The 22,345-nt window shown below is 55.8% G+C and overlaps 3 protein-coding genes across 4 annotated transcripts; all 3 read right to left on the minus strand.

Annotated features, from left to right (window-relative positions):
• Window positions 1-1,611: 1,611 nt before the first annotated feature.
• Window positions 1,612-4,376, minus strand: ZNF768 (zinc finger protein 768). Its single transcript, XM_012927533.2, has 2 exons — window positions 3,392-4,376; window positions 1,612-3,094 (listed from the first exon to the last, which is right to left on the minus strand). The coding sequence occupies exons 1-2, from the start codon at window positions 3,477-3,479 to the stop codon at window positions 1,656-1,658; spliced, it is 1,527 nt and encodes a 508-aa protein (XP_012782987.1). The 5' UTR covers window positions 3,480-4,376; the 3' UTR covers window positions 1,612-1,655.
• Window positions 4,377-8,492: 4,116 nt separating this feature from the next.
• On the minus strand, window positions 8,493-11,775 carry LOC118757787 (zinc finger protein 764-like). The gene is made up of 3 exons (XM_036492916.2): window positions 11,356-11,775; window positions 11,095-11,208; window positions 8,493-10,686 (listed from the first exon to the last, which is right to left on the minus strand). Exons 1-3 carry the CDS (start codon window positions 11,549-11,551, stop codon window positions 9,776-9,778), a joined length of 1,221 nt encoding a protein of 406 aa, XP_036348809.2. The 5' UTR covers window positions 11,552-11,775; the 3' UTR covers window positions 8,493-9,775.
• A 6,155-nt stretch (window positions 11,776-17,930) lies between these two features.
• ZNF688 (zinc finger protein 688) lies at window positions 17,931-20,903 on the minus strand. 2 transcript variants are annotated; one of them, XM_058680515.1, is made up of 4 exons: window positions 19,811-20,903; window positions 19,615-19,692; window positions 19,388-19,501; window positions 17,931-18,430 (listed from the first exon to the last, which is right to left on the minus strand). In XM_058680515.1, exons 1-4 carry the CDS (start codon window positions 20,004-20,006, stop codon window positions 17,949-17,951), a joined length of 870 nt encoding a protein of 289 aa, XP_058536498.1. In that variant the 5' UTR covers window positions 20,007-20,903; the 3' UTR covers window positions 17,931-17,948. The 2 variants fall into 2 exon arrangements, with proteins under 2 accessions (XP_058536498.1, XP_012782926.3); XM_012927472.3 differs by lacking the exon at window positions 19,615-19,692 and having other exon boundaries at window positions 19,811-20,899.
• Window positions 20,904-22,345: the final 1,442 nt, after the last annotated feature.

Genomic DNA, 22,345 nt, shown 5'->3' on the forward strand with positions numbered 1-22,345 from the left:
AGACCCGTCCCATCTCCCCAACCCCTGCAACTTCACACCTGCTGGGCCCCTTGCCACCACACCTGCTCCGTGTCTCTACATCCATGGACACTCTCAGGCACTGTGAAGTTGTCCCCGTGTCCATGCATGTTTTGCTTCCTTTTCGGAGCCTGTGTGGTCCTAGGAGAATCAAGGTGTTGGGTTTCTGCACCCACGTGGGAGACATGGAGGAGGCTCTGGGCTCCTGGCTTCGGATCAGAACAACTCCGGCGGTTGCTGCCACTTGGGGAGTGAATCAACAGACGGAGGATCTTCTGTCTCTCCTCCTCTATTTATATCTGACTTTGCAATAAAAATAAATAAATCTAATAAAATAAACACTTTAAAATTCAAGCTTGGGCCCAGCGGCGTGGCCTAGCGGCTAAGGTCCTCGCCTTGGAAGCCCCGGGATCCCATATGGGCGCCGGTTCTAATCCCGGCAGCTCCACTTCCCATCCAGCTCCCTGCTTGTGGCCTGGGAAAGCAGTTGAGGACGGCCCGATGCATTGGGACACTGCACCCGCGTGGGAGACCCGGAGGAGGTTCCTGGTTCCCGGCTTCGGATCAGCGTGCATCGGTCCGTTGTGGCTCACTTGGGGAGTGAATCATTGGACAGAGGATCTTCCTCTCTGTCTCTCCTCCTCTGTGTATATCTGGCTGTAATGGAATGAATAAATCTTTAAAAAGTCTTAAAAAAAAAAAGTTCAACCTTAACCTTTGCATCACTTGTGTCTTCCAGGAACTTGCTCAAGTCGCTCATGGAAGGGGCAGGCCTTGGCAGGGCACTGCCATGTTCCTGACAGTCCCCAAGGCTAGGATCAAATAAGGCACTAACTCCCCACACATTCCCAAGGGGCCAAGCATGAGGTTGAGGGACTTGGGTGGGAAACGAAAGCAGGATAAAGGCACGGCAGCCCAGCAGGACTGCCCACAACCCCGGTGGCTCGCTGGGTAGCCTCTGCCAGTATAGCCCTCAGAAGCAGGGGGACACAGGAAGAGCAGATCTGGCTGACACCCCTCCCCTAAGCCCCTCAGGGCCCCCTGGCTGGTTTTCAGCTAGGATGAGCGCCTCCTGCTGGCCAGGCAACAGATCTAAAGGACCAGTCTCTCTTAGCACAGGAAAGATAGTTTTATTGAACTCAAATTCAGCGGCTCCAGAGCCTAAGATAAGGGAGGCTGGGGTTTACACGCAAGCCCCCTTGACACCCCACCTACCCTTCTACCCCTTCCTGACAGCGAGGGTCTTAGCAGTTACCAATCTAAGCTACCCCACTCTAACCAAGGCCCCTCCCATGCCCTCCCCCCACCCCAGCTAGCCCCTGACCGAGCAAGGCCCGCACCAAGCAGTGTGCTGCACCGAGGCCAGCTCTCCATTGACCTTTCTCTCCCAATCTCTCCCAGAGATGCCTGCTGTTGCTCTAGCTTCCCTCCAACCCCCTCTGCTTAGCCCATCCTCCCGCAAGTCTCCAGGGCATGCAACCCCCTGCACCCTGGCGCCCTCTGCTTCTAGAGCCCTCCACTCCTCCAACTTGCCCACCCACTCTCCCCTCCAAGGGTTTCTCTAGCTCCCAGCCCCCCACCCCTTGCTCCTTCCCCTTCTGCCCCCACATCCCCACCCCCCAGGCGGGGCCAGGGCATCAGCGGCGGCCTGCTGCGTGGGTCCGCTGGTGGCGGATGAGGTCGGAGCTCTGCGAGAAGGCCTTGCCGCAGTCATCACACTTGTAGGGCCGCTCCCCGCTGTGCACCCGGTGGTGCTGCAGCAGTGTGGAGGAGCGGCAGAAGCCCTTGCCGCACACGGCGCATCTGTAGGGCCGCTCGCCTGTATGTGAGCGCTGGTGCTGGATCAGGGTGGAGGAGCGGTTGAAGGTCTTGCCGCAGTCGGGGCAGCTGTAGGTGCGGCCTGGCAGATGGGTGCGGGCATGGATGGCCAACACAGAGCTCTGGCCAAAGCGCTTGCCGCACTCGGGGCACTTGAAGGGCTTCTCCCGGGCATGGCTGCGGGCGTGAGGGATGAGGGCTGAGCGCTGGGAGAAGCTCTTGCCACAGATCCCGCAGCTGAAGGGCCTCTGGCCGGTGTGCACCCGCTGGTGGCTGCGCAAAGATGAGTTCTGGCTGTAGCACTTGCCACACTCGGGGCAACTGTAGGGCCGCTCGTGGCTGTGCGTGCGCTGGTGCCGGAGGAGGTAGGAGCTGTCGCCGAAGGCCTTGCCGCAATGTGGGCACTTATAGGGTTTCTGGCCCGAGTGGGTGCGCTGGTGCCGGAGCAGGTAGGAGCTGTCGGCGAAGGCCTTGCCACAGCGGGGGCACTTGTAGGGCCGCTCACCGGTGTGGGTGCGCTGGTGCTTGATGAGGTCAGAGCTCTGGGAGAAGGCCTTGCTGCACACCTCGCACTTGTAGGGCTTCTCGCCCGTGTGGATGCGCTGGTGCTGGATGAGGGTTGAGCCCCGGCCGAAGCTCTTCCCACAGATGCCACAGATGTTAGGCCGGGGGCCCTGGCCACCCCGCGACCGACCACCCCGCCGGCGCCCCGTCAGCCCCAGGGGGTTCTGCAGCATTTCCAGCTGAGGTGGTGTCAGCAGGGCCCCCGTGGGCATCTCAAAAGGTGGTCCCAGGGGCACGTCACCAGTGGACTGCTCCCCAAGCTCCTGAGTAAAGGAGTCCAGAGGGTGGACCCCCAGGGGCAGGCTGCTCAAAGCCGCACTCCTTGCTTCAGGATTCAGGAGCACCGCCGTCTCTCCAGCCTCTGCTTCCAGGCTCTGCGTTTTGAACTCGGGGTTCTGGGATTCACACCCAGGACTCTGTGTTTCAAACTCAGGGCTCTGAGGTTCATAGCCAGGGCTCTGAGGTTCAAACTCAGGCGCCTGAGAATCAGGGCTTCTACGGCCGAACTCGGGACTAGGGGGTGTGAACCCTGGGCTGCGGGACTCGAACCCTGGGCTTTCCGATTCAAACCTGGGGCTGTGGGATGCAAACCCTGGGCTTTGGGGCTCAAGCCCGAAAGGGATCTCTTCGACTTCATAGTCCCCAGTGCCTTCTTCCTGCGAACCGTCCTCTTCCTCATTCTCACTCATGGGGCCTGCAGGATCAGAGAATTACAGAAAACCCACATTGTGTGGGACTTGGAAGTTCACTGGGTCGGCTATTTGCCATACCTGTCTTCCCTCCCCCCAGCCAGGCCCGCTGGCCACGGGCAGGTGCTGAAATCAGCCTCTCAGCCACCTTGGGACAGGCCCAGACACCTGGTCCCCTGCTCCTTGCCTTCCCCATCCCCCTCCAAAGTCCCAGGTATTCATGTCTCCGACCCCCCTACCCCAGACCGCAACCCCTTCTCTGGCTCCCAGATAAAATCCTAGGAGGGGCAGTCCTCCCTCACCTTGGGGGGACCTTTCAGAGCTCCCCATTCCGTCTGGACTTTGCATATCCCGGGGCTCCAGGCCCCACGGCGACGCCTCCCGCTCCATCCCCGCCAGCTCCCAGCGCGGCGGTAGTGGCGATGGCGGACGATCCTGAGACCCGGCCTGAGTGCCCTGAGACCCGAGCCCTCGCCACCCGTCTTCTCCACGCTGCTCAGGAGCCCCGGCTCCCCAACTCCGCCTGCACCCCCGCCCCCGAGGCCGGACGTCTTGACCCTGGGCCTCTCCGGCCCACCGGCCCCTCCCCGAGCCGCGGCCCCGCCCCCCCTTCCCAAGGTCTCGGCCTGCCCTGCGGCCCTCTCGGCCGCCAGCGCGTCGCGGCCTCGCAAATGAGGGGCTTCACGACTCGCCCTGCCGCCCCCTCACACACGATTCCCCGCCCGAGACCCCGCAGTCTGGCCGCCCCCCACCCCGAGCCCCGGGTTGGGCTGCGACTGCCCTACTCCCTCCCCCCAGCACAGGAAGTGTCCGTCCGCGGCCAGTTCCCCTCGCTGGCTAGCGCCGCGGCCTCTCTAGGAGCGGCTGGAGGTGGGAACTCGTTGGCATTAACCCTGGGCTGGATGGCCCCCGCGGCGGGGTCGGGGAGACCCGGCGCCCCGGAGCCCGCGGAAGAGGCCGGGCCAGTGGATGCGCTCTGGCCTAGGTGGTCTCCGTGTGCCCTGGGCCTAGTCGGCCGAGCTCCCGGGCCCTGTGTCCGTCAGTGCGTGTGGCCAAGGACGAGGCGACAAGCGAGACCAAGGTCAGCGAGAAGGAGCGGCGCCAGCGGGGGCGGTGTCTAGCTCCTCTCCCCTCCCAGGCCTCCGGGTCAGCTCCAGCCGCATCTGGGGAACCCGGGCGAACTCCGCGCCCTGGCCTGACCGATGCTCTGAGCCTGCGACCCCCCGATCGAACTCCAAACCCGGACCCCAACGCGTCCACCCCCCTACTCCTCCGGCCCCCGCCCCTCTGCGCTCTCCCCAAGCCACCCTCCCTCTCACAACTCCAGGAGGGCTAGGATCGTTGCCAAGGAGACAGCCCCGCCTCCCGTTTCCAGAAGCCCCGCTCCTCCCTGTCAGGGGGCCGAACGATTGGCTGGCGGGGCTTGTGCCCTTTGATGGCCCGCCTCCGTCCACGCGGGGCGGGAAGGGTCCGGGGAATGGGAGGCGCCTTTCGGATTGGCGGGAGACGCCGAGGGCGGTTCCACCTGCGCGGTCCGCCAGCAGGACCTGCGGGAACGAGTGGGAGGTCGTGTTGCCCGTCATCTGCTTTCCAGCCCTCCCTGTGCTTTTAAAACCTTTCCCGGCCCCGTGTGCCCACCATTATCTCTGAAGAATGAAAAGCCAAAGGCTCTGAAGGCAGACATGGCCGCCTCCACACTTTTCCCCACTTCGGCCAGGTTCCAGGTGCCAGCCTAGGGGGTCCTCCCAAGACCACTTTCTTTCTTTTTTTTTTAAACATATTTTTATTGCATTTCATTTTTTTAATTAATTACATTGCATTATGTGATACATTTTTTATGCACTGGGATTCCCCCCGCCCCTCCCCACGCCCTCCCCCCACGGTGGATTGCTCTACCTTGTTGCATTTCCATAGTTCAAATTCAGTTGACATTCTTTCATTGGAAGTATTTACCAAGCATAAAGTCCAGCATCTTATTGTCCTGGTAAGTTCAATGGTTTCTTGGTGAGACCATCTCTGTTCTGAAGCTAGAGCCGGCAGAGTATCATCCTAATCAATTAAAAGCCCCAACATAATATTTCCAACCATTTCCAACATTGTGGCATTAATTGACATGGTATTGATTAACCAATATGTTAATAGGAAAATGCAGGTTCGCAACCACAACCTGTGACTTCTTCATAGACATTTCAATTTTGGTTTATATTCAACCGTGTTCTATACACCTTAAAATGGCTTAGATTGCTATTCAGCTAAGACCCCTTTCTTTCCTGCTGCCCTGCCCTGGTTCCTGGGTTCTCTCCCTGGGAGGTGGGGCTCCCCCAAGATGAGAGTCGAGGGCGATTGCACAGAACGAGCTAGTCCTGAAGGCGTTTAAGACCCCTGCAGTCACGCCTGATGTGAATGGAAGCTCATCTAAGGAGACTTGGAATGGAAGAAGAAGCGACAGTGGGAAGACTTTATCATCGGATTCTTGTTCTTTTCCCGCTTTAAGGTGGGGACACAGCCATACTGTCCTGAAAGAGAACTGCAGGAGCCCACTGAGACCAATGGTTGGACCCCAGCTGCAAGCAACTGTCTAGGTTGATTGCACCTAGGCAAGTGTTAAACTGCTGGGAGAAAAGCAGCTAGGAGCTGGCAGGCATTCTGGGTCTGGTTAATGCCAGATTTGTGTTAATTATACCAGTGTGCCAACATAGTTGCTTTTTTTTTTTTTTTTTGGAAAATATGTGGAGTGCAGACGTGGGCGTGCCAGCAGAGTCTGGACCACTGGACTCAAAATTCCATCTATGAGGGAAATAACAGGATCTGTGGTCTGACAGTGGGGTGCATATGTCAGGACTGGGTCTCCTCAGTTGTTGGAGCCTGTGCAGTGGACTGCATGCCCAGAGGAGCTTGAGGGACATGACACCCAGTTCATTGAGGCATGCAGAGGACATCTATTATCATGGAATGTAGAACAAACTGGACAGCTTGCCCAGCCAAGCTTTGACAGCCAATATCTGGGCAAATTGACTCCTAACGTTGACTGTGTCAGCCAATGAACGTTAGTGGGATTTCCTCATCCTTGGAGCTACAAAGTCTTACCCATTCTCCTCCATTCCTCCACCCTCCCCACCCTAATCATTGGTCCACATGAGCATGCATCCTTAACTATGTAAACATTGCCAAAACTTATTTTAAAAATTATAAATATATTTAAAAAGAGAGGGAGAGAGGGGTTGGAAGGAAAGGTGACCTCTTCTATTCTGAAAAGAGATGCGGATAAGCACTTGGAGAATGCCGAATGCTATCAAGCTGGAGAGAAAGCTCTTGGCGATCTTACAAATGAGGTCACAGAGGAGATCCCACAAAATACGAGGGGCAGCCTCAGCCCTCCAAGCTGCTGCATCTCTCCCACCCCACAGTCTGTCCTAAACCCCCTGCGCAGGGTGCCTCATGGGTGGGCCTTTGGCCCAGCTTTTAGGACACCTGTATCCCGTGCTGGAGTCCCTGGATGTGCTGCATGGCTCAGCAACCAAAGCCAGCATCCTACAAGTGTGAGCCTGGCAGGCAGCTGTGGCTGGATTGGGATCCTGGATTGGGATACTTTTTTAAAAAGGATTATTTATTTGAAAGGCAAAGTGACAGAAAAGATGAGAGAGTAAGAAAGAGACAGATGAATAGAATATCTTCTATCTGCTGGTTCACTCCCCAAATACTCTGAACAGCCGCTGAACCAAGCCAGTCAAGAGCCTGGAGCTCCATCTGGGTCTTCTACATACTGCCTTTCCCAGGCACATTGGCATGAAGATGCCTGGGATACAGAGGAGCCAGGACCGGAGCCAGCACTCCAAAATGAGGTGTGTGTATCCTGGGCAAAAGCCCGTAGCCATGTTGCCAAAAACATCCTCCATGTGCATCCAAGGCAAAGAGGCCTTCCTTTGAAAATGCTGTTTTGAAAAGGCAAGTTTTAGCTTCTATGGGTCATCAACGTGTCTATGTGTTCTGATCCTAAAAAGACACCACAAACATTCCCGAGATTTCTGTGGTTCTTTGCAGCACCATCAAGTCTCACTCTTATTTCAATTGGCCTGGACAAGCTAGGGATGTGCCAGGTAGCCATGGCCTTAACATCTCATTCCGTCTGGTACAAACAAGCATTCTTCCCAAAGCACCAAGAAAAACCCAAACCTTCCTCCTGTTTTTAAACTGCTTCTGGGTTGAGTCTTCCAGACTTTTGGGTTAGTTGTATCCCTCACAAGCAAGGAGGAGTTGGGGTGTAGCCCAGACTTTGGTTGGGTCATGGCAAGAAGCAGAGTCGGATCTGTTCCAAGGCCCCGAGCAAGTCTCCCAGACTTCAAAGCACCCATGCACCTCCCAGGAGCCATAATGGTTCCTTTAATTGGAGGCTAAGGGCAGGCTGCAGTCCTGGGCTTGGAGTCTGAGCTGAGAACTGGTGTTGCAAGCCTCAGGCGCCACCCTGGGTGATGGACAGAGTTGAGGGCTGAAGCGACAGAGCAGGAATTAAAAAGCTGGTGTAAGGGTAGTGCCTTGCTGCCAAGACACCTCTTTGCACCGTTTTCCCCTTGTGATAAGGTGGCATCCCAGCCAAGCTCCGGGCCAGAGGCCTAGGCGTGGGCAGATTTGAAGACCTTGGCATGGAGTCAACTCCTGATGTCACCTGTGCTGTCTCTGCCACCAGAGTTTTTCCCTTTTTTCTCTAGAAGCTTCTCTGGAAGCTTCCTTCAGGAAGGTGTTGTCAATCTAGAGGACACAGAGCTGGGATGGATGCATAGGAAGGAATTACTCACAGGTCCACCTGGGACCTGGATCCTGCTACTTCCAAGAAGTGAGGTGCCAGCCAGCAGCAGGCAGCCATCTGCCACAGCCCACTGCTGACATCAGCTGGCCAAGGTTGGACCCTGCCCACAAAGGAATGGATGGCAGATGGCTCATGGAACCCGGGGCTGTGCAGTGCCATTGCAAGCTATTCTTCTACCTATGGTGCCAAGCATCCCGTATGGGGTGCTGGGTTCCTGTCCTAGTTACTCCACTTCTGATCCAGATCCCTGCTCATGTGCCTGGGAAAGCAGAGGAAGATGGTCCAAGTGCTTGGGCCACTGAACTCACATGGAGACCTGGATGGAGCTCCTGGCTCCTGGCTTCAGACCAGTCAGCTCCAGCCATTGCAAATGGAGTAAATCAGCAGATGGATGGATGATCTGTCTTTCCTTCTCTAACTCTTTCAAGTAAAAAAAAAAAAAGAGGATCACAGGGTGCTAGGAAGTGACTTGGGGACACAAACATGTGACCCCTTTCGCTACAGATCTAATCTCACGCTCCTGCCTGGCAGTGCCCTGCTGCTGGTGACGGTGGCCATAGAGAGCAGAACTCACACTCCGCCTGTATTCATATGCTTCTAGCCATGGGTCTGATGTGGGGTGCTCTGGCAGATCCACCTGGTACCCAGCCTCTGCTAATGCCCTGGCTGGGACGTCAGTGAGGCACTCAGGAGCAGTGCAAGGACGGCAGCAGTTGCCAGCAACCCTGATGTTGCACTTGTGGGTGACCGTGCGCAGGTGGCAGTTCCTGGTTCCCAGCTAACACAGGACAGAAACACTTTGCCTCAGGGGAGACACAACCCTCCTGGCCGCGTCCAGGATGGTTGAGGGGGATTGGACTGTGGGGCTCTCAAGGGGGCTCCGAGGATGAGGAGAGGGCTCCATGGGCCTTGCCCTTGAAAAGCAGTGAGCGGCCTGGTGCCAGAGCCTGGCCCGTGTTCCACTTGGTTCAGGACTGAGACGACCTGCTGGGGACGTCCTCCTCATGTTTCCTTTCCTGGGAGGCCAGAAGGAGTCGGTGAACAGGACAGGGGAAGCAGAAAATACAACAGGAGTACCAACACACGGTCTGCATTTACTTCTCTCCTGCAGCTGCCCACAGACTCCCATGTTCCCAAATGACATCACCATGGTCTGTAAATAAAACTATGTGACCACAGGTCAGGTGAGCGGAAAATGCCAGAAGGCCTGCTGTGACAGTGGCGTGGGCTTGATACACACCAATGTTTGGCCAGAGTTGAGACAAAACAGTAGGTAGGGGAGGGGTCCCTTGGCTCCAGCTCCTGCCCTGCTGCTGGGGGGAAGGGGGTTGCTGTTCAGGCACCCCTCCCCCTCAGTCAGTTGTGGGGTTTGTGGTTGAGATGTGGATCTTTGAGTTTTTCCAGAGAAGCTAGAAACCAATTTTTGTTTGAAATAGCCAACTTGTAATCTTAACCACTCATTCCTAACAACTTAAAACTGCTGCATGGGGCACAATAAATACATGAATAAATAAGGCAGCCGAAGGCCGGGGTTGGCACCTGGCCACTCGAGTGTCCACTCTGCAGTGAAGACAACAGGTAACAAATGGGCTTCAGTGCTCTGAACCCTCAGGTACTGATGCGGCCTTTCTCCCCAGTCCCAGATAGGGGCTGCTGGGGCGGGAGAGCACGAGCGGGGACTGTTTCTAGTGTCTGCAACACGGAGGAGCAAGCTACTAGCAGAGGAAGCCGACAGGGGTCAAAGCCAGCTTCAGTCCCACACTTTCCAGGTCCAGCTCGGGCCAGGCATCGAGTGAGCTCCTAGGAGGCCCCAGAGTCTTCTTGGGACCCCAGTCAAGATCTGCATCATCTCTCTCAGCCTTGTCCCGCTGGAGGCCCTCATTCAGCCACATTCCTGGAAAATCTCTGGGTAGTGCTGGAAGCCCACAGGAGGGTCCAGGTTCCCTGGGCCAGGGACCAGGCTCGCAGACAGGCCACTGTTGCCCTGGTTCCTGGGGTCCCCAGCTCCAGTCCGATGTACCCACTGGTGCTTGGCCATAGCTGACTTCTGGCCGAAGCACCTGCCGCACTGGGGACAGGGGTAGGGGCGCTCGCCGCTGTGGGTCCGCCTGTGGGCTGCCATCTCCGAGCTCTGCCGGAAACAGCGCCCGCAGTCTGGGCACGGGTAGGGCTTCTCGCCGGTGTGGGTGCGCACATGGCGACGGAGGTCTGAAGCGTGGGCAAAGGCACGGCCACAGTCGGAGCAAGGAAAGGGGGTCTCGCCGCTGTGCACGCGCTGGTGCTGATAGAGCGCGGAGCTCTGGCTGAAGCAGCGGCCACAGTCAGCGCAGCGGTACGGCTTCTCGCCGGTGTGCACCCGCACGTGGGTGGTGAGGGCCGAGCGCTGCGTGAAGGCGCGGCCGCACTCTGGGCAGCGGTGGGGCCGCTCACCACGGTGGATGGCCCGGTGTTTGCTCAGGGAGGACGCCTGGCCGAAGCCCTTGCCGCAGTCAGGGCAGAGGAAGGGCTTCTCGCCCGTATGCGTGTACAGGTGTTCCACGAGCGTGGAGCGCCATGCAAAGCTCTTCCCGCATAGGTAACAGCCGTGCCGCTGGTCTGCTCTGGGGACGAGGGGGTGGGCAGAGAGCGGCGGGCGGCCCCTGCGTGGCACCTTTGCCGGCTTCTCCAGGCTAGAAGGAAGCCTAGCAGAAGCCACCGGGGCAGCGGGTGGGGGCGCAGGAGGGTCCATGGCAAGGGCCTTCTCCAGGACTGCAGTCTGTTCTCCTGCTCCTCCGTCGTCCTTGTTTCTTGAATCTTCTGGGAGATAAGGGGAGACAGCTCAGGCTCTCGTTCATGCAGGATGACAGACAAGGGGTACTCCAGGGGCTGCCCTGAGAGCTGGGGGTGGAGAGGAGGAAGCTGGCTTTGGAGGAGAGCAGGTAAGAAGAAGTGGCATCCCAGTTGGACTGTGACTAGGGGCTTGAGGCATTCCAGGCCAATGGGAGCGCAATGGGCAAGGTCACTGACACTGGGCACTTTGACAAATCGGAAAGAAGGAAGCCCACAGAACTCCAACTAGAAATCAGGGGTTGGCAGGAAGGCACACAGCTCCTGTGGGGGACTGGGCATCATGGACCTGAACTAAAGGAGAGTCATTCAGAATGCGCCAGGGTGAGATGCCCAGCAAGCAGCTCACAGGGGCCTAAACACCCTCTACCTCACCTGTGTCCGCTTTGGTCGCACCCTGGGCCACCTCCGGGTCCCGGGCATCCAGACTCCACTGTTCCGCCTCTCGCTCCACCCAGCAGATGAGTGCTGGCTTGGCGCCTCCACCTCCTGCAGTGGGGGAGGGAGAAGGCAAACCCCATGCCACCACTATTCCCGGACCCACTGTGCGGACCTAGGGGCCTCCCAGTCCACGTGCAGGGCGCAGAAACGCGGCAGGGAAGGGAGGAGGCCAGGGTTGGGAGGTGGGGCTCTCACCGAGCGCGCCCAGGAGGCCGTAGGTCTCCCGCATCACGTCCCGGTACAGGGCTCTCTGCGCGGGCCGCAGGCACCCCCACTCCTCCGAGGAGAAGTACACGGCCACGTCCGCGAAGCTCACAGCTCCGGGCTTCCAGCCCTGGGGCCCGGCCCCGTTTGACTCTCGAACGGGGAGCGGGGCCAGGGGCGGCGCCATGGGAACTGCAAGCCTCGTCCACTGACCAGCCGTCTCCCTTGGCCGGGCCGGTCTGTGCGGAGCCTTCGCTACTCGAGTAAGCCCGGGCTCCAGTACGGGAGGACGGGCATTAGGGCCGCCAAAGAGCAGGCAGTGGTCTCTTGAGGGTCCACTAGAGTGGATGCAAAGTACCAGCCGCTGACTTGCGCCTACAAAACCACCACTGGCATGCCTTCATCAAAGATGGCGGCAACGCTGCCGCCCGAACTTTCCTCCTGCGCAGCCGCGCCAGCGACGACACTACCTGGGATCTAGGGGGAGCTTTGTCTTAGAGCCCGGACCCAAAATGGCCGCGACGGCTTCAAGTGCCAGGCTGAGGCCAGCTGGGAGTCCCAGGTCCAGGAGCACTAGGGAAAGTGGGCGCGGCCTCTGGGCTTTTGTGAATTGGGACGTTAAGCTTCGGCCCTGCACGGTTTGTGTAATCAGAGCCCGGGCAGGCTGTCACTCGCTACCTCAACCCCCAGTACCTCAAAAACCGGGTGACATCAACCTTTTCCCTGCGTTGATGGCGGGGTGGGGCTGGGGGTGGAGAAGGTCAAAGAGAAACGTCTTTACTGAAAGCTTGTTGGAGCCTGAAATGTTGGGAACCTTTAGGTTGTGCCGGAAGGGAGGGGAACATATGACAAGGGGCAAAGGGACCCTCTTTGATCTGAACTTTGGGGGACATCCCCCCAAAATCTGTTGACCTCCAGGTGCTCCTGGCCATGGTCCCTGCCTGGCTGGCTGTCCTGCAGCTCGTCTGGATCCCAGTTCTTCCAGCCTCCTGGGCCGAAGGACCCAAGACTTCCAGGGCTCCCTTTTCCGAGTGATGGTATTTTGTCACCTGCCAGTGTGCACCTGCTGCCCCCCAAGTACAGTGCCCATCTCCCTAAAGTCCATGAGAGCTCTGGGCTTTAAGTTGGAGAGACGAAGTGAGAACTGGGGCAGCCAACTGGCATGCTTCTGGCTGGAGCACTGCCCCTCACAGCAGGGACCCGGGATGGCACACTGGCCTGCCTGCTGCACCGGAGGGACTGGCTCTGTGGTGGGACCAGGTGTTGCACCAGCTGCAAGCCAGTATGAAGGTATATGAGACAGGAAGGAGGATTCTGGCTAAGGGACAGCTGCCAGCCTGCCCATGAGGAATCCCAGCCAGAGGCTCAGCAACTAAGCGTGTGACAGGAGCCAGTGTCCATCCTAAATCACCTCAGCTGGGCTCTCCCAAACCTGCCATATTTTACTTTTATGTTCTTTCATTTCTTTATTTTTAAGATTTAGTTATTTTTATTGGAAATGCAGATCAGATTTATAGAGAGGAGAGACAGATAGATCTTCCACTTTCACTTTCACTCCCTAAACAGTCAATGGAGCTGAGCCAATCTCAAACTAGGAGTCAGAAGCTTCTTCCAGGTCTGCCAGACAGACGTAGGGTCCCAAGGCTTTGGGCCGTCCTCTATTGATTTCCCAGGCCACAAGAAGGGAGCTGGATGGGAAGTGGAGCAACCAGGACACGAACCGGTGTCCTTGTGGGATGCCAGCACTTGCAGGCAAAGGATGAGCCAATTGAGTCATCATGCTGCCCCCACCCAAACTGTTGTGTTTCTGTCTGTTCACTGACTTAACCCTCACAACGCTTTAGGGATGAATTTCAGAGAGAGAACTCTCATCTACTGGTTCAGTCCTCCAGACGTGCCCCCTTCATTCCAAGTCTTCCATGTGACAACAATTATCCAATGACTGACATCAACATCATCGTTGCTTCCAAGGAGTGCATTAGCAGGAAGCTGGATTCAGGAACTGGGCCCGGGAATTGAACCCGGATACTCTGATATGAAATGTGACATCTTAGCAGGCATCAGCTCAAAAGGCTCAGCTCAAGCTAGGCATTCTTACACATCAGGAAAAGCCCAAAGAGGTGACTTGGCTGAGACCACACAGTGAGTGAGTAGAGAAATCAGAATTCAGACCTAGAACCCGACCCTGCAGTTTTTGCAAGCAGATGTTCAGCAACCAGAGAGAAGTGGGATCTCAGACCAGGTTTCCAAGATGCCCTTGTAATGAGGGGTAGTGCAAGAAACTGGAGCCGATGAGGTCAGAAGGGCTGCATCTGGTCACGCGTCCAGCTGTATCAAGCAAGGAGTGAGTGTTATAGTAAATTTAGCAAGTTAAGCTGGCACTTGGGACACCCAACATTCATATCAAAAGTACTGGTCCAATTCTAACTGCTTCCGGTCTAGTTCCTGCTAAGAAGGCAGCAGTTCACAGCTCGAATGTTTGGGCCCCTGCCATGCATGCGGGAGGTCAAAATGGAATTTCCGGCTGCTGGCTTCAGTCTGACTCAGCCCTACCCATTAAAGTCATTTGGAAGAGTGAACCAGCAGATACAGAATAACTGTGTCTCAGGCCCGGTGTGTTAGTTTTACAGCTAAAGTCCTTGCCTTGCATGCGCCAGAATCCCAAATGGGCACCAGTTCTAATCCCGGCAGCTCCATTTCCCATCTAGTTCCCTGCTTGTGGCCTGGGAAAGCAATCAAGGATGGCCCAAAGCCTTGGGACCCTGCACCCGTGTGGGAGACCTGGGGGAAGTTCCTGGCTCCTGTCTTTAGATCAGCTTAGCTCTGGCTGTTGTGGCCATTTGGGAGTGAACCAGTGGGTAGAAGATTGAAAGGGTTAATTATAAAGCTGACTGTACTCCTGGAAGTCTGGAATCTCCAAAGAGACATCTGCTTCCTGTTACAAGCAAAGCTCCTGCTTCCTGAAACACCAGGAGGCAGACAGGAGATAGAGAGAGTCTTGGAGTTTTTAGATTTACAGGAAAGACAGCTACCTCCGAGGCATGCTGGTTTATTACTGTCTACATTGAAGTGATATGATCAGAATCCCCAACCTATACATTAAAAATTCCTGTCGCATGCTCTCTGTTTTGTGTCAGTGTTATTCCCTAATCATGTCTTTGTAGCTTTTGATTCTCTTACTATAGCAAGAGGTTGCCCCTTGGACTAGAAATTAAAATCATCTCACTCACTTTGGAGTCTCGCTCGGATTCTTTGGACCCCAACGGAAGATCTTTCTGTCTGTGTCCCCCCTTCCTCTGTAAATCTGCCTTTCAAGTAAAGATGATGTTTTTTTAATTTGGTGAACACATTTTTGAAGACTTATTTATTATTTTATTTATTAAAACAGGGGACACAACTGCCTAGGTTGCATTATACCTGGGCAAGTATTACACTGCTGGGAGAAAAGCAGCCAGAAGCTGGGGGGCATGCCTGAGGCAAGGCTGCTGTATCTGCAAGGTCAGGAAGTGGACCAAGACAGGATGGGCCAAGAACTCACTGGTGTGTTGGGCCCGGCGGCATGGCCTAGTGGCTAAAGTCCTCGCCTTGAAAGCCCCGGGATCCCATATGGGTGCCGGTTCTAATCCCGGCAGCTCCACTTCCCATCCAGCTCCCTGCTTGTGGCCTGGGAAAGCAGTTGAGAACGGCCCAATGCATTGGGACCCTGCACCCGTGTGTGAGACCTGGAAGAGGTTCCAGGTTCCAGGCTTCAGATCAGCACAGCACCAGCCATTGTGGTCACTTGGGGAGTGAACCATCAGACGGAAAATCTTTCGCTCTGTCTCTCCTCCTCTCCTCCTCTCTGTACATCTGACTTTGTAATGAAAATAAATAAATCTTTAAAAAATTATTTTTTAATAGAAAGCTACATAATATATATTAAATACTATCACAAGACATAAAGGAAAGTAAGCTGATTGCTTCCTGGGGTTTTTTATTTGTTTGTTTTTGAGATTCATTGTTTTGGAAAAGCAGATTTATGGAAAGCTGTCTGTTCCTCACCAAGGCCGACTGAAAGTGTCCAGCTTTGAGCCCAGCCCCATCTTTCAGCGCCCATGGAGCTCTCCTGGTTGGCAAGCACAGCACTCAACTGTGCTTCTGCTCTGGCTCACCCATATCACTATCTGATTCCAGTGAGTTCCAAGAGAGGTTTTTTGGTTTTGTTTGTTTGTTTGTTTGTTTGTTTGTTTGTTTGTTTGTTTTGGCGGAGCAGCATTTGGCCAAACAGCAGAAATGTTGGTTAGGATGCCTGTCCAGCTCCCACATCAAAGGGCCGAGGAGAGCAGCACTCCTGCTCCAGAATGCAGCCTCTCAGAGGCAGCAGGTGATGGATGGCTCAGGCCACTGGGATCCTGTCACTCCTCCTCCGGTCCTGGCTTCATCCTCATCACCACGGCCTTGGGGAGTTCTCATTCTGCCTGTGTCTATCTCTCTGCTCAATACACACATGCATACATAGATGATGATGATGATGATGGTGATAAACTGTAAAGACACCATCTGGCTCTCCTCCTCCCTGCCTAACAGCACCTAACTCCTAACTGCCCTAACTCCATATTCTCTCAGAACTTGTCCCCTCACCATGCCCTACATTGCCCCCCAGGTCCTGTCCATTCCTTGTCCTGCACTGGGGAGCCCTTGCTCTGCAAGCTGGTCAGTCCCTGAGCTATACCAGTGCCAGGCAGGAGGCTCCTGTGAGAACAATTCCTCCTCCTGGTGCCAGGATTGGCTCCAGCTTCTGCTGTCTGGTCTCCTCCCACAGGCCACACACCCATGCTCTCGGTGAAGATGGACTGATAGTTGCCAGTCCTGCTCTTGAAACCATACCAGCTCCTTAATGCCTACAAGATGAACCTCAAGCTCCCCTGTGGGAATGGCAGCCCTGCCCCATCTGACCCACCACTCGGCTCCATCAGTCACACCATGTCCATAGAGTTGCTGCCCAATCCCTAGAGTGCCCATGGGGTCTCCTGGTCTCTTGCTCTTCAGGGCATGAACCATCTCCTCCAGCAAGACTTTCTTGGCTCACAAGACCTGCCCAAGTCTCCTAAGATCCCCATCACAGGCTACTTTTGTACTGTGTTTTAAGGATTTATTTAATTTTTTATTTGAAAGGCATAGTTAAAGAGAGGGCAAGAGAGGAATCTTTTTTTTAAAGATTTATTTGCATTTTTATTGGAAAGTCAGATATACAGAGAAGAGACAGAGGAAGATCTTCTATCCGATGATTTATTCCCCAAGTGGCTGCAATGGCCAGAGCTGAGACAATCCGAAGCCAGGAGCAAGGAACTTCCTCCAGGTCTCCCACGCGGGTAAAGGGTTCCAAGGCCTTGGGCCATCCTCCACTGTTTTCCCAGGCCACAAGCAGGGAGTTGGACGGGAAGTGGAGCCGCAGGGATTAGAACCTGCACGCATTTGGGATCCTGGTGCGTTCAAGGCGAGAACTTTAGCTGCTAGGCCACCGCACTGGGCCTGAGAGAAATCTTCTATCTGCTGGTTTACTCCCCAAATGGCCCCACCAGCCAGGACTGGGCCAGGCCTACACCAAGAGTTTCATTCATGTAGATACTGGAGTCTAAGCACTTGGGCCATCCTCCACTGCTTTCCCAGGGGTATTTGAAAGAAGCTGGACTGGAAGCTGCTGGGGCTCAAACTGACGCCCATATGGGACACTGGCACTGAGATTGGGGACATGTGCTCCATAGTTCACCCATCTAACAGCTGTTCATTGCACACTCACTATAGCAGACAGACAGACAGACACCCTCACGGTCACACCTTGGGGTGGACATGACTTCCCTTTACAGATGAGGGAACTGAGGTTGGGAGGGGAGTGGGCATTTAACTCACCAGGGCCAGATGCCAAGTCCGGAGCTGGGGACCTGAGCACTTCCACTCTGCCCGCCCACCCCCTCCCTCGGCCTCTCTGGGCTCCCTGCCAGGGACCAGCCCTGTCTGCTGGGCACCAGGTCTTGCTCTTCCTCAGCTGGCAGCTCAGCAAGTGATGTTTTCTGGGGCTGGGGCTGGCACCATGGTGTAGCAAGTTAAACCTTCATCTACAATGCCAGCATCCCATATGTGCACCAGTTCAAGTCCCGGAGGCTCCATTTTGGATCCAGCTAACACGCCTGAGAAAGCAGTGAAAATGACCCAAGTGCTGGGGCCCCTGCCACCCATGTGGGCCATATGGGGGAAACTCCTGGCTTTGGAAGATCTTTATCCCATCTTCTTTCATTGTAACTCTATCTCTCAAAGAAAAATAAATAAATCTTAAAAAACAAAAAACCACCTGCTACTGAAATTTGAGGATTTTTTTTTTTTTTTTTTTTTACAAAAGTGGTGGGGAACAGGGTGTCAGGCTTGGTCTGTTGGATGTTTACAGGCACTTTTCTGTTTCACAAGCTTGGAAACTTGAGAAATCCTTGAAGGCAAGCTCAAGGGATGCATCTTCCTTCCCAAGTCCTCACCTCTGAGGGTCGCCTGTCGCTCAGTCAAGTTCAACCTCAGGCGCAGGGTGGGCCGGCGCGGGGAGCAGGGGGAGCCCCTCACCCACACTCCTCAAAGATGTCCGGGTAGTGCCTGAAGAGCACAGGCGGGTCCCGATCCCCACGCACTGGGGCCCGCGGCACCGCGCGGATACCAGGCCGTCGGCCCCGCCGACCCCCAGAGCAGGAGCGGTGGATCCACTGGTGCGCTTCCACGGCGAACTTTCTCTTGAAGCGCATGCCACACTCGGGGCAGGGGAAGGGCCGCTCGCCCGAGTGCATGCGCCGGTGGCTGACCAGCAGCGACGGGTAGGTGAAGCGGCGGCCGCAGTCCGTGCACACGTGCCGCCGCCGGCTGGCCTGGGCGTCCCTGGCCGTGGGGTCCCAGGCAGCTTTGGCAGGCGGCTGCTCCTTGGCCATTGCTTTGTTAGTGGGCGGCTCTGGGCTGGCGGGCAGTGGCCCAGCCTTCCGTGGCAAAGCTGCAGCTCCTGGGATTCCCAGCGCTTCTTGCGGTTCTTCCTTCTGCTTGCTTGGGGCGTGTCCTGGGAAGTGCAGGGATTAAGTTATATTTCAAACAACTCTGGCAGGAACCAGGCTTAAGCGGCAGCGGGGTGTTACACAGAGAGGAAGATCCTCTGTCCAATGGCAGATCTTCCATCCGTTGTTTCACTCCCCAAGTGACCGCAATGGCTGGTACTGGTCTGATCCAAAGTCAGGAGCCAGGAACCTCCTCCGGGTCTCCCACGCGGGTGCAGGGTCCCGAAGGCTTTGGACCGTCCATGACTGCTTTCCCAGGCCACAAGCAGGGAGTTGGATGCCAGGATTAGAACTGGCGTCCATATGGGATCCTGGCGCGTTCAAGGCGAGGACTTTAGCTGCTAGGCCACCACCATGCTGGGCCCGGTGGGGTGTTTTCTGAATGGGAATGGGGGGCTGAGTATGGCTTTCTGATTTCTGAGGGTTGTTGGGAAATTGGGACACTGGAATGCCCTTTAAGCATGTCATTATTGGTCAAAAAGCAGTAGCTACGGGGTTGGTTTGATGGCTTAATTAGCTAATCCTCTGACTGCAAGCACCAACATCTCATATGGGTTATCTATTCATTTCCCAGCTGCCCCAGTTCCCATCCAGCTCCCTGTCTGTGGCCTAGAAAAGCAGTCGAGGACGGCCCAAAGACTTGGGCATCCTGTACCTACGCGGGAGGTCCTGGCTCCTTGCTTTGGATCCACTCAGCTCTGGCTGTTGCAGCCATTTGGGGAGTGAACCAGCTGATAAAGATCTTCCTCCCGACTGTAAATCTGCCTTTCCAATAAAAAAGAAAACTAAACTATGATGAGTGTGGTAAGTGGGAATTGTCCACTTTTTTTTTTTTTTTGGAAGGGTCTTCCATCAGGATGTAAGTCACTGTTTATGGTTACGGGATGGTCCGCCCCTCCCCCCCCGTTACCACCCCCTGACAAACCAGGGCTGCAGAACCACACCTGGGCCAAATCCCTCACCTCTTAGGGCTCCGCCCAGGCGTGCCCCCTCCTCGGGATCCTGGGCGGCGGGGCTCCAAGCCTCACTCCCCTGTTCCATCCAAGAGATGAGGGCTGGTTTGGGGCCCGGGACTCCTGGGAGAAAGACAGGGATCTCAGCGCTGGCCCGCCGAGAGGCGCTCCTGGGCAGGTGCGCCCCCCCTCCCCTGCCAGGATGCGGGGCACCTGCTCAGCTCTGACAACTCCACCTGGACAGGATGTGCAGCGCTCCCGCCTGAAGGCAGCCGTGGCGGGGTGAGCAGCCTCCCGAGGGGGTACCCGAAGCCCTGGGAGCCGGAGAAGGCTGGTGCTGGAGGTGGAATAGTGCGCGGGTCGGGGGCCTGCCTCAATCAAGAACCCCGGGGAGGGAGGAGGAAGGGAGGGGCTCGGACCCGGGGCTCTCACCGAGCGCGCCCAGGAGGCCGTAGGTCTCCCGCATCACGTCCCGGTACAGGGCCCTCTGCGCGGGCCGCAGGCACCCCCACTCCTCCGGGGAGAAGTACACGGCCACGTCCGCGAACCGCACGGCTCCGGGCTTCCGGCCACCAGGCCGCGTCTCCCCCGGTCTCAGCGCCAGAAGCGGGGCTGGGGGAGGCACCATGAGGCCGAGCAGCGGCCGCCTGGCCCCCGGGACTCCGCTTTCGTCGGCCACCTGGAAGCACGGCGGGGTCCCGCGGCCCGCCCAGCCTTGGCGACGGAACCGAAAGAGCAGGGGCTGCCAGGGATTCGGGGATTCTGAGGGAGACAAATAAAAACTCCTGGGTGTTTATTCACTTCATGGCCGCTCAGACATAGACACCAGGGTTAGGGGACCCGGAAGGTGCCTTCAAAAAATATGGCGACAATCTGGCTCCAATTGCCATTGATTGCACGCCAGCCCTCCCGAACATATCAAACATGGCGCCTAGGTGGCTTCTCTCGCCTCCTTTCTCCACTTGCCCTTAACTACAATGGCCGCTTCGAGCCCTTTTTTGAGGAACAAAGTTGGGAAGAGAAGGCTGGGACATCCACGAGATCCTTTGCCTTTAAGAAAGATGGACGAGCCCGCAGCTTCTAATCCTTCCTTTACTTGCCAACACGGCGGCTGATGATTGGTTGCAACGGTGTGAAGAAGCTATGCTGTGATTGGCCTTCGACCGGCGGAGTGTTTGAAAGGACCAGGGGCCCCGCAGCCCGGCTGAACCCTAGAATCATAGAAGACCTTGGGGTTCCAGCACCAGCTGGGCCTGGCGAGGACAGGATGTGGTCCCGGCCTCGCGGGGAGACGCCCACGCCCTGCAAAGCCTGGGTACAGTATGGCAGAAGCTCGCGCCATCCCTGCGCCTGCTCCGCGGGTGAAGAAACGGCCGTTGTGAGCCTGGAATCTCCCGGTACGCCACGTTATCCATTTTCATGAATTAATTCATATCCGTGACTTTTTCAAAACAAAAACCTGAAGCTTGTCAAGAAAAGGGGATTCCCCTCTACTCTTCTTTCTGATCCCTAGATGCAAATACTTGTGACTCAGTCTGGGATATGTTGTCCATACGGAACGTGTGTACAGATCTCCAAGGTTGATCTTAGAGGACGTTTGATTTGTACTCCAGCCAGTGGCTTTTTGGTTTGTTGTTATCAGGATAAAATAACTACTTGAATGAGTGACAAAGAGGGGAATACACATAGAGATGTCACGAACTCCCATCCCCTGCTTCACTCCCTAAATGGGCTGGGCCAGGGACCGGAGACCCTGCAGGTGGGAAGGAGGAACTGTAGAAGGAATCTCCTGCCGCTGACTCCCAGGATAAAGAAAGCAGGAAGACAAGACAGGATTCCATTCAGGTGCTCCGATATGGGAACGGGAACGGGGCTCCCCTGGCAGTGGCCTAACCAATTGAGGTTGGTGCCCACCCTGCACTATGTTAGCTTTTTAAAAGATTTATTTATTTGGAAGTCGGGCCCGGTGCAATAGCATAGGAGTTATATTCTTTGCCTTGAACGCACCAGGATCACACCCGGGGGCAGGTTCTAATCCCAGCGGTCCCACTTCCCATCCAGCTCCCTGCTTGTGGCCTGGGAAAGCAGTCAAGGATGGCTCAAAGCCTTGGGACCCTGCACCCGCATGAGAGACCCTGGAAGAAGCTCCTGGCTCCTGGCGTTGGATTAGCTCAGCACCAGATGTTACTGCCACTTAGGGAGTGAATCATTGGATGGAAGATCTTCCTCTCTGTCTCTCCTCTCTGTATATCTGCCTTTTCAATAAAAATAAATCTTAAAAAAAATGTTATCTCCTTAAAAATATATATATATATTTATTTGGAACTCAGTTTCAGAGAGTGAGGAAAAGACAGGGAGAGTGGGTACGGGGGTCAAGCACTTGGGCCATCTTCTGCTCCTTTCCCAGGAACATTGGCAGGGAACTGGATTAGAAGTGGAGAAGCCAAGATTCAAACTGGTACCCATATGAGATGCCAGCACTGCAGGTAGCAGCTTAATCTACTGTACCACAATGCCACATTCAGACTTTTATTTTTTAACTTGATAACATAAGTACAAGAACAAAAAAAAATTACAATATTAACCATTTTTAAAAACTCATTTATTTGGACGCCGAGCCAGAGGGTCTCCAGGGAGAAGAGGCCGGCCACTGGGACAAGTGGCCTCCCTGGTGACCCTGGGGCAGGAGGAACCTCAGAAGCAGGTGACTGACTGCTGGGTTTGCTTGTGGACATGGAGCAGTTCAGTGACCCAGGACAGCCCAGTGTCAGGGCAGGCAGGGACTGTGGCTGTGGTAGCTAGGCAAGCAGCACTGGGCTGCCTGCTATACAGAACTTCTCTTGGTTCCAAGAGCCTTCTGCAGAAAAGGGGTCTTGTCAGCAGGTGCTGGGCAGTCTGCCCGAATACCAGGCCAGGACCACAGCTGGAACAGCCTTTCAGACCCTTGCACCTTGGGCAGCCTGGGGA

Source organism: Ochotona princeps, chromosome 24 (genome assembly GCF_030435755.1).
Source record: "Ochotona princeps isolate mOchPri1 chromosome 24, mOchPri1.hap1, whole genome shotgun sequence".
NCBI lineage: Eukaryota > Metazoa > Chordata > Mammalia > Lagomorpha > Ochotonidae > Ochotona > Ochotona princeps.

Bases quoted from the DNA above. Each gene is read 5' to 3' on its own strand.
- LOC118757787 (XM_036492916.2), bottom strand. From the start codon at position 11,551: ATGGCGCCGCCCCTGGCCCCGCTCCCCGTTCGAGAGTCAAACGGGGCC. The intron at 11,209-11,355 runs GTGAGAGCCCCA...CCCCCACTGCAG, and splicing joins CGGCCTCCTGGGCGCGCTCG to GAGGTGGAGGCGCCAAGCCA. The intron at 10,687-11,094 runs GTGAGGTAGAGG...ATCTCCCAGAAG, and splicing joins TGCGACCAAAGCGGACACAG to ATTCAAGAAACAAGGACGAC.
- ZNF688 (XM_058680515.1), bottom strand. From the start codon at position 20,006: ATGGTGCCTCCCCCAGCCCCGCTTCTGGCGCTGAGACCGGGGGAGACG. The intron at 19,693-19,810 runs GTGAGAGCCCCG...TCCGGCTCCCAG, and splicing joins CGGCCTCCTGGGCGCGCTCG to GGCTTCGGGTACCCCCTCGG. The intron at 18,431-19,387 runs GTGAGGGATTTG...TGCACTTCCCAG, and splicing joins CCTGGGCGGAGCCCTAAGAG to GACACGCCCCAAGCAAGCAG.
- ZNF768 (XM_012927533.2), bottom strand. From the start codon at position 3,479: ATGGAGCGGGAGGCGTCGCCGTGGGGCCTGGAGCCCCGGGATATGCAA. The intron at 3,095-3,391 runs GTGAGGGAGGAC...CTGATCCTGCAG, and splicing joins CTCTGAAAGGTCCCCCCAAG to GCCCCATGAGTGAGAATGAG.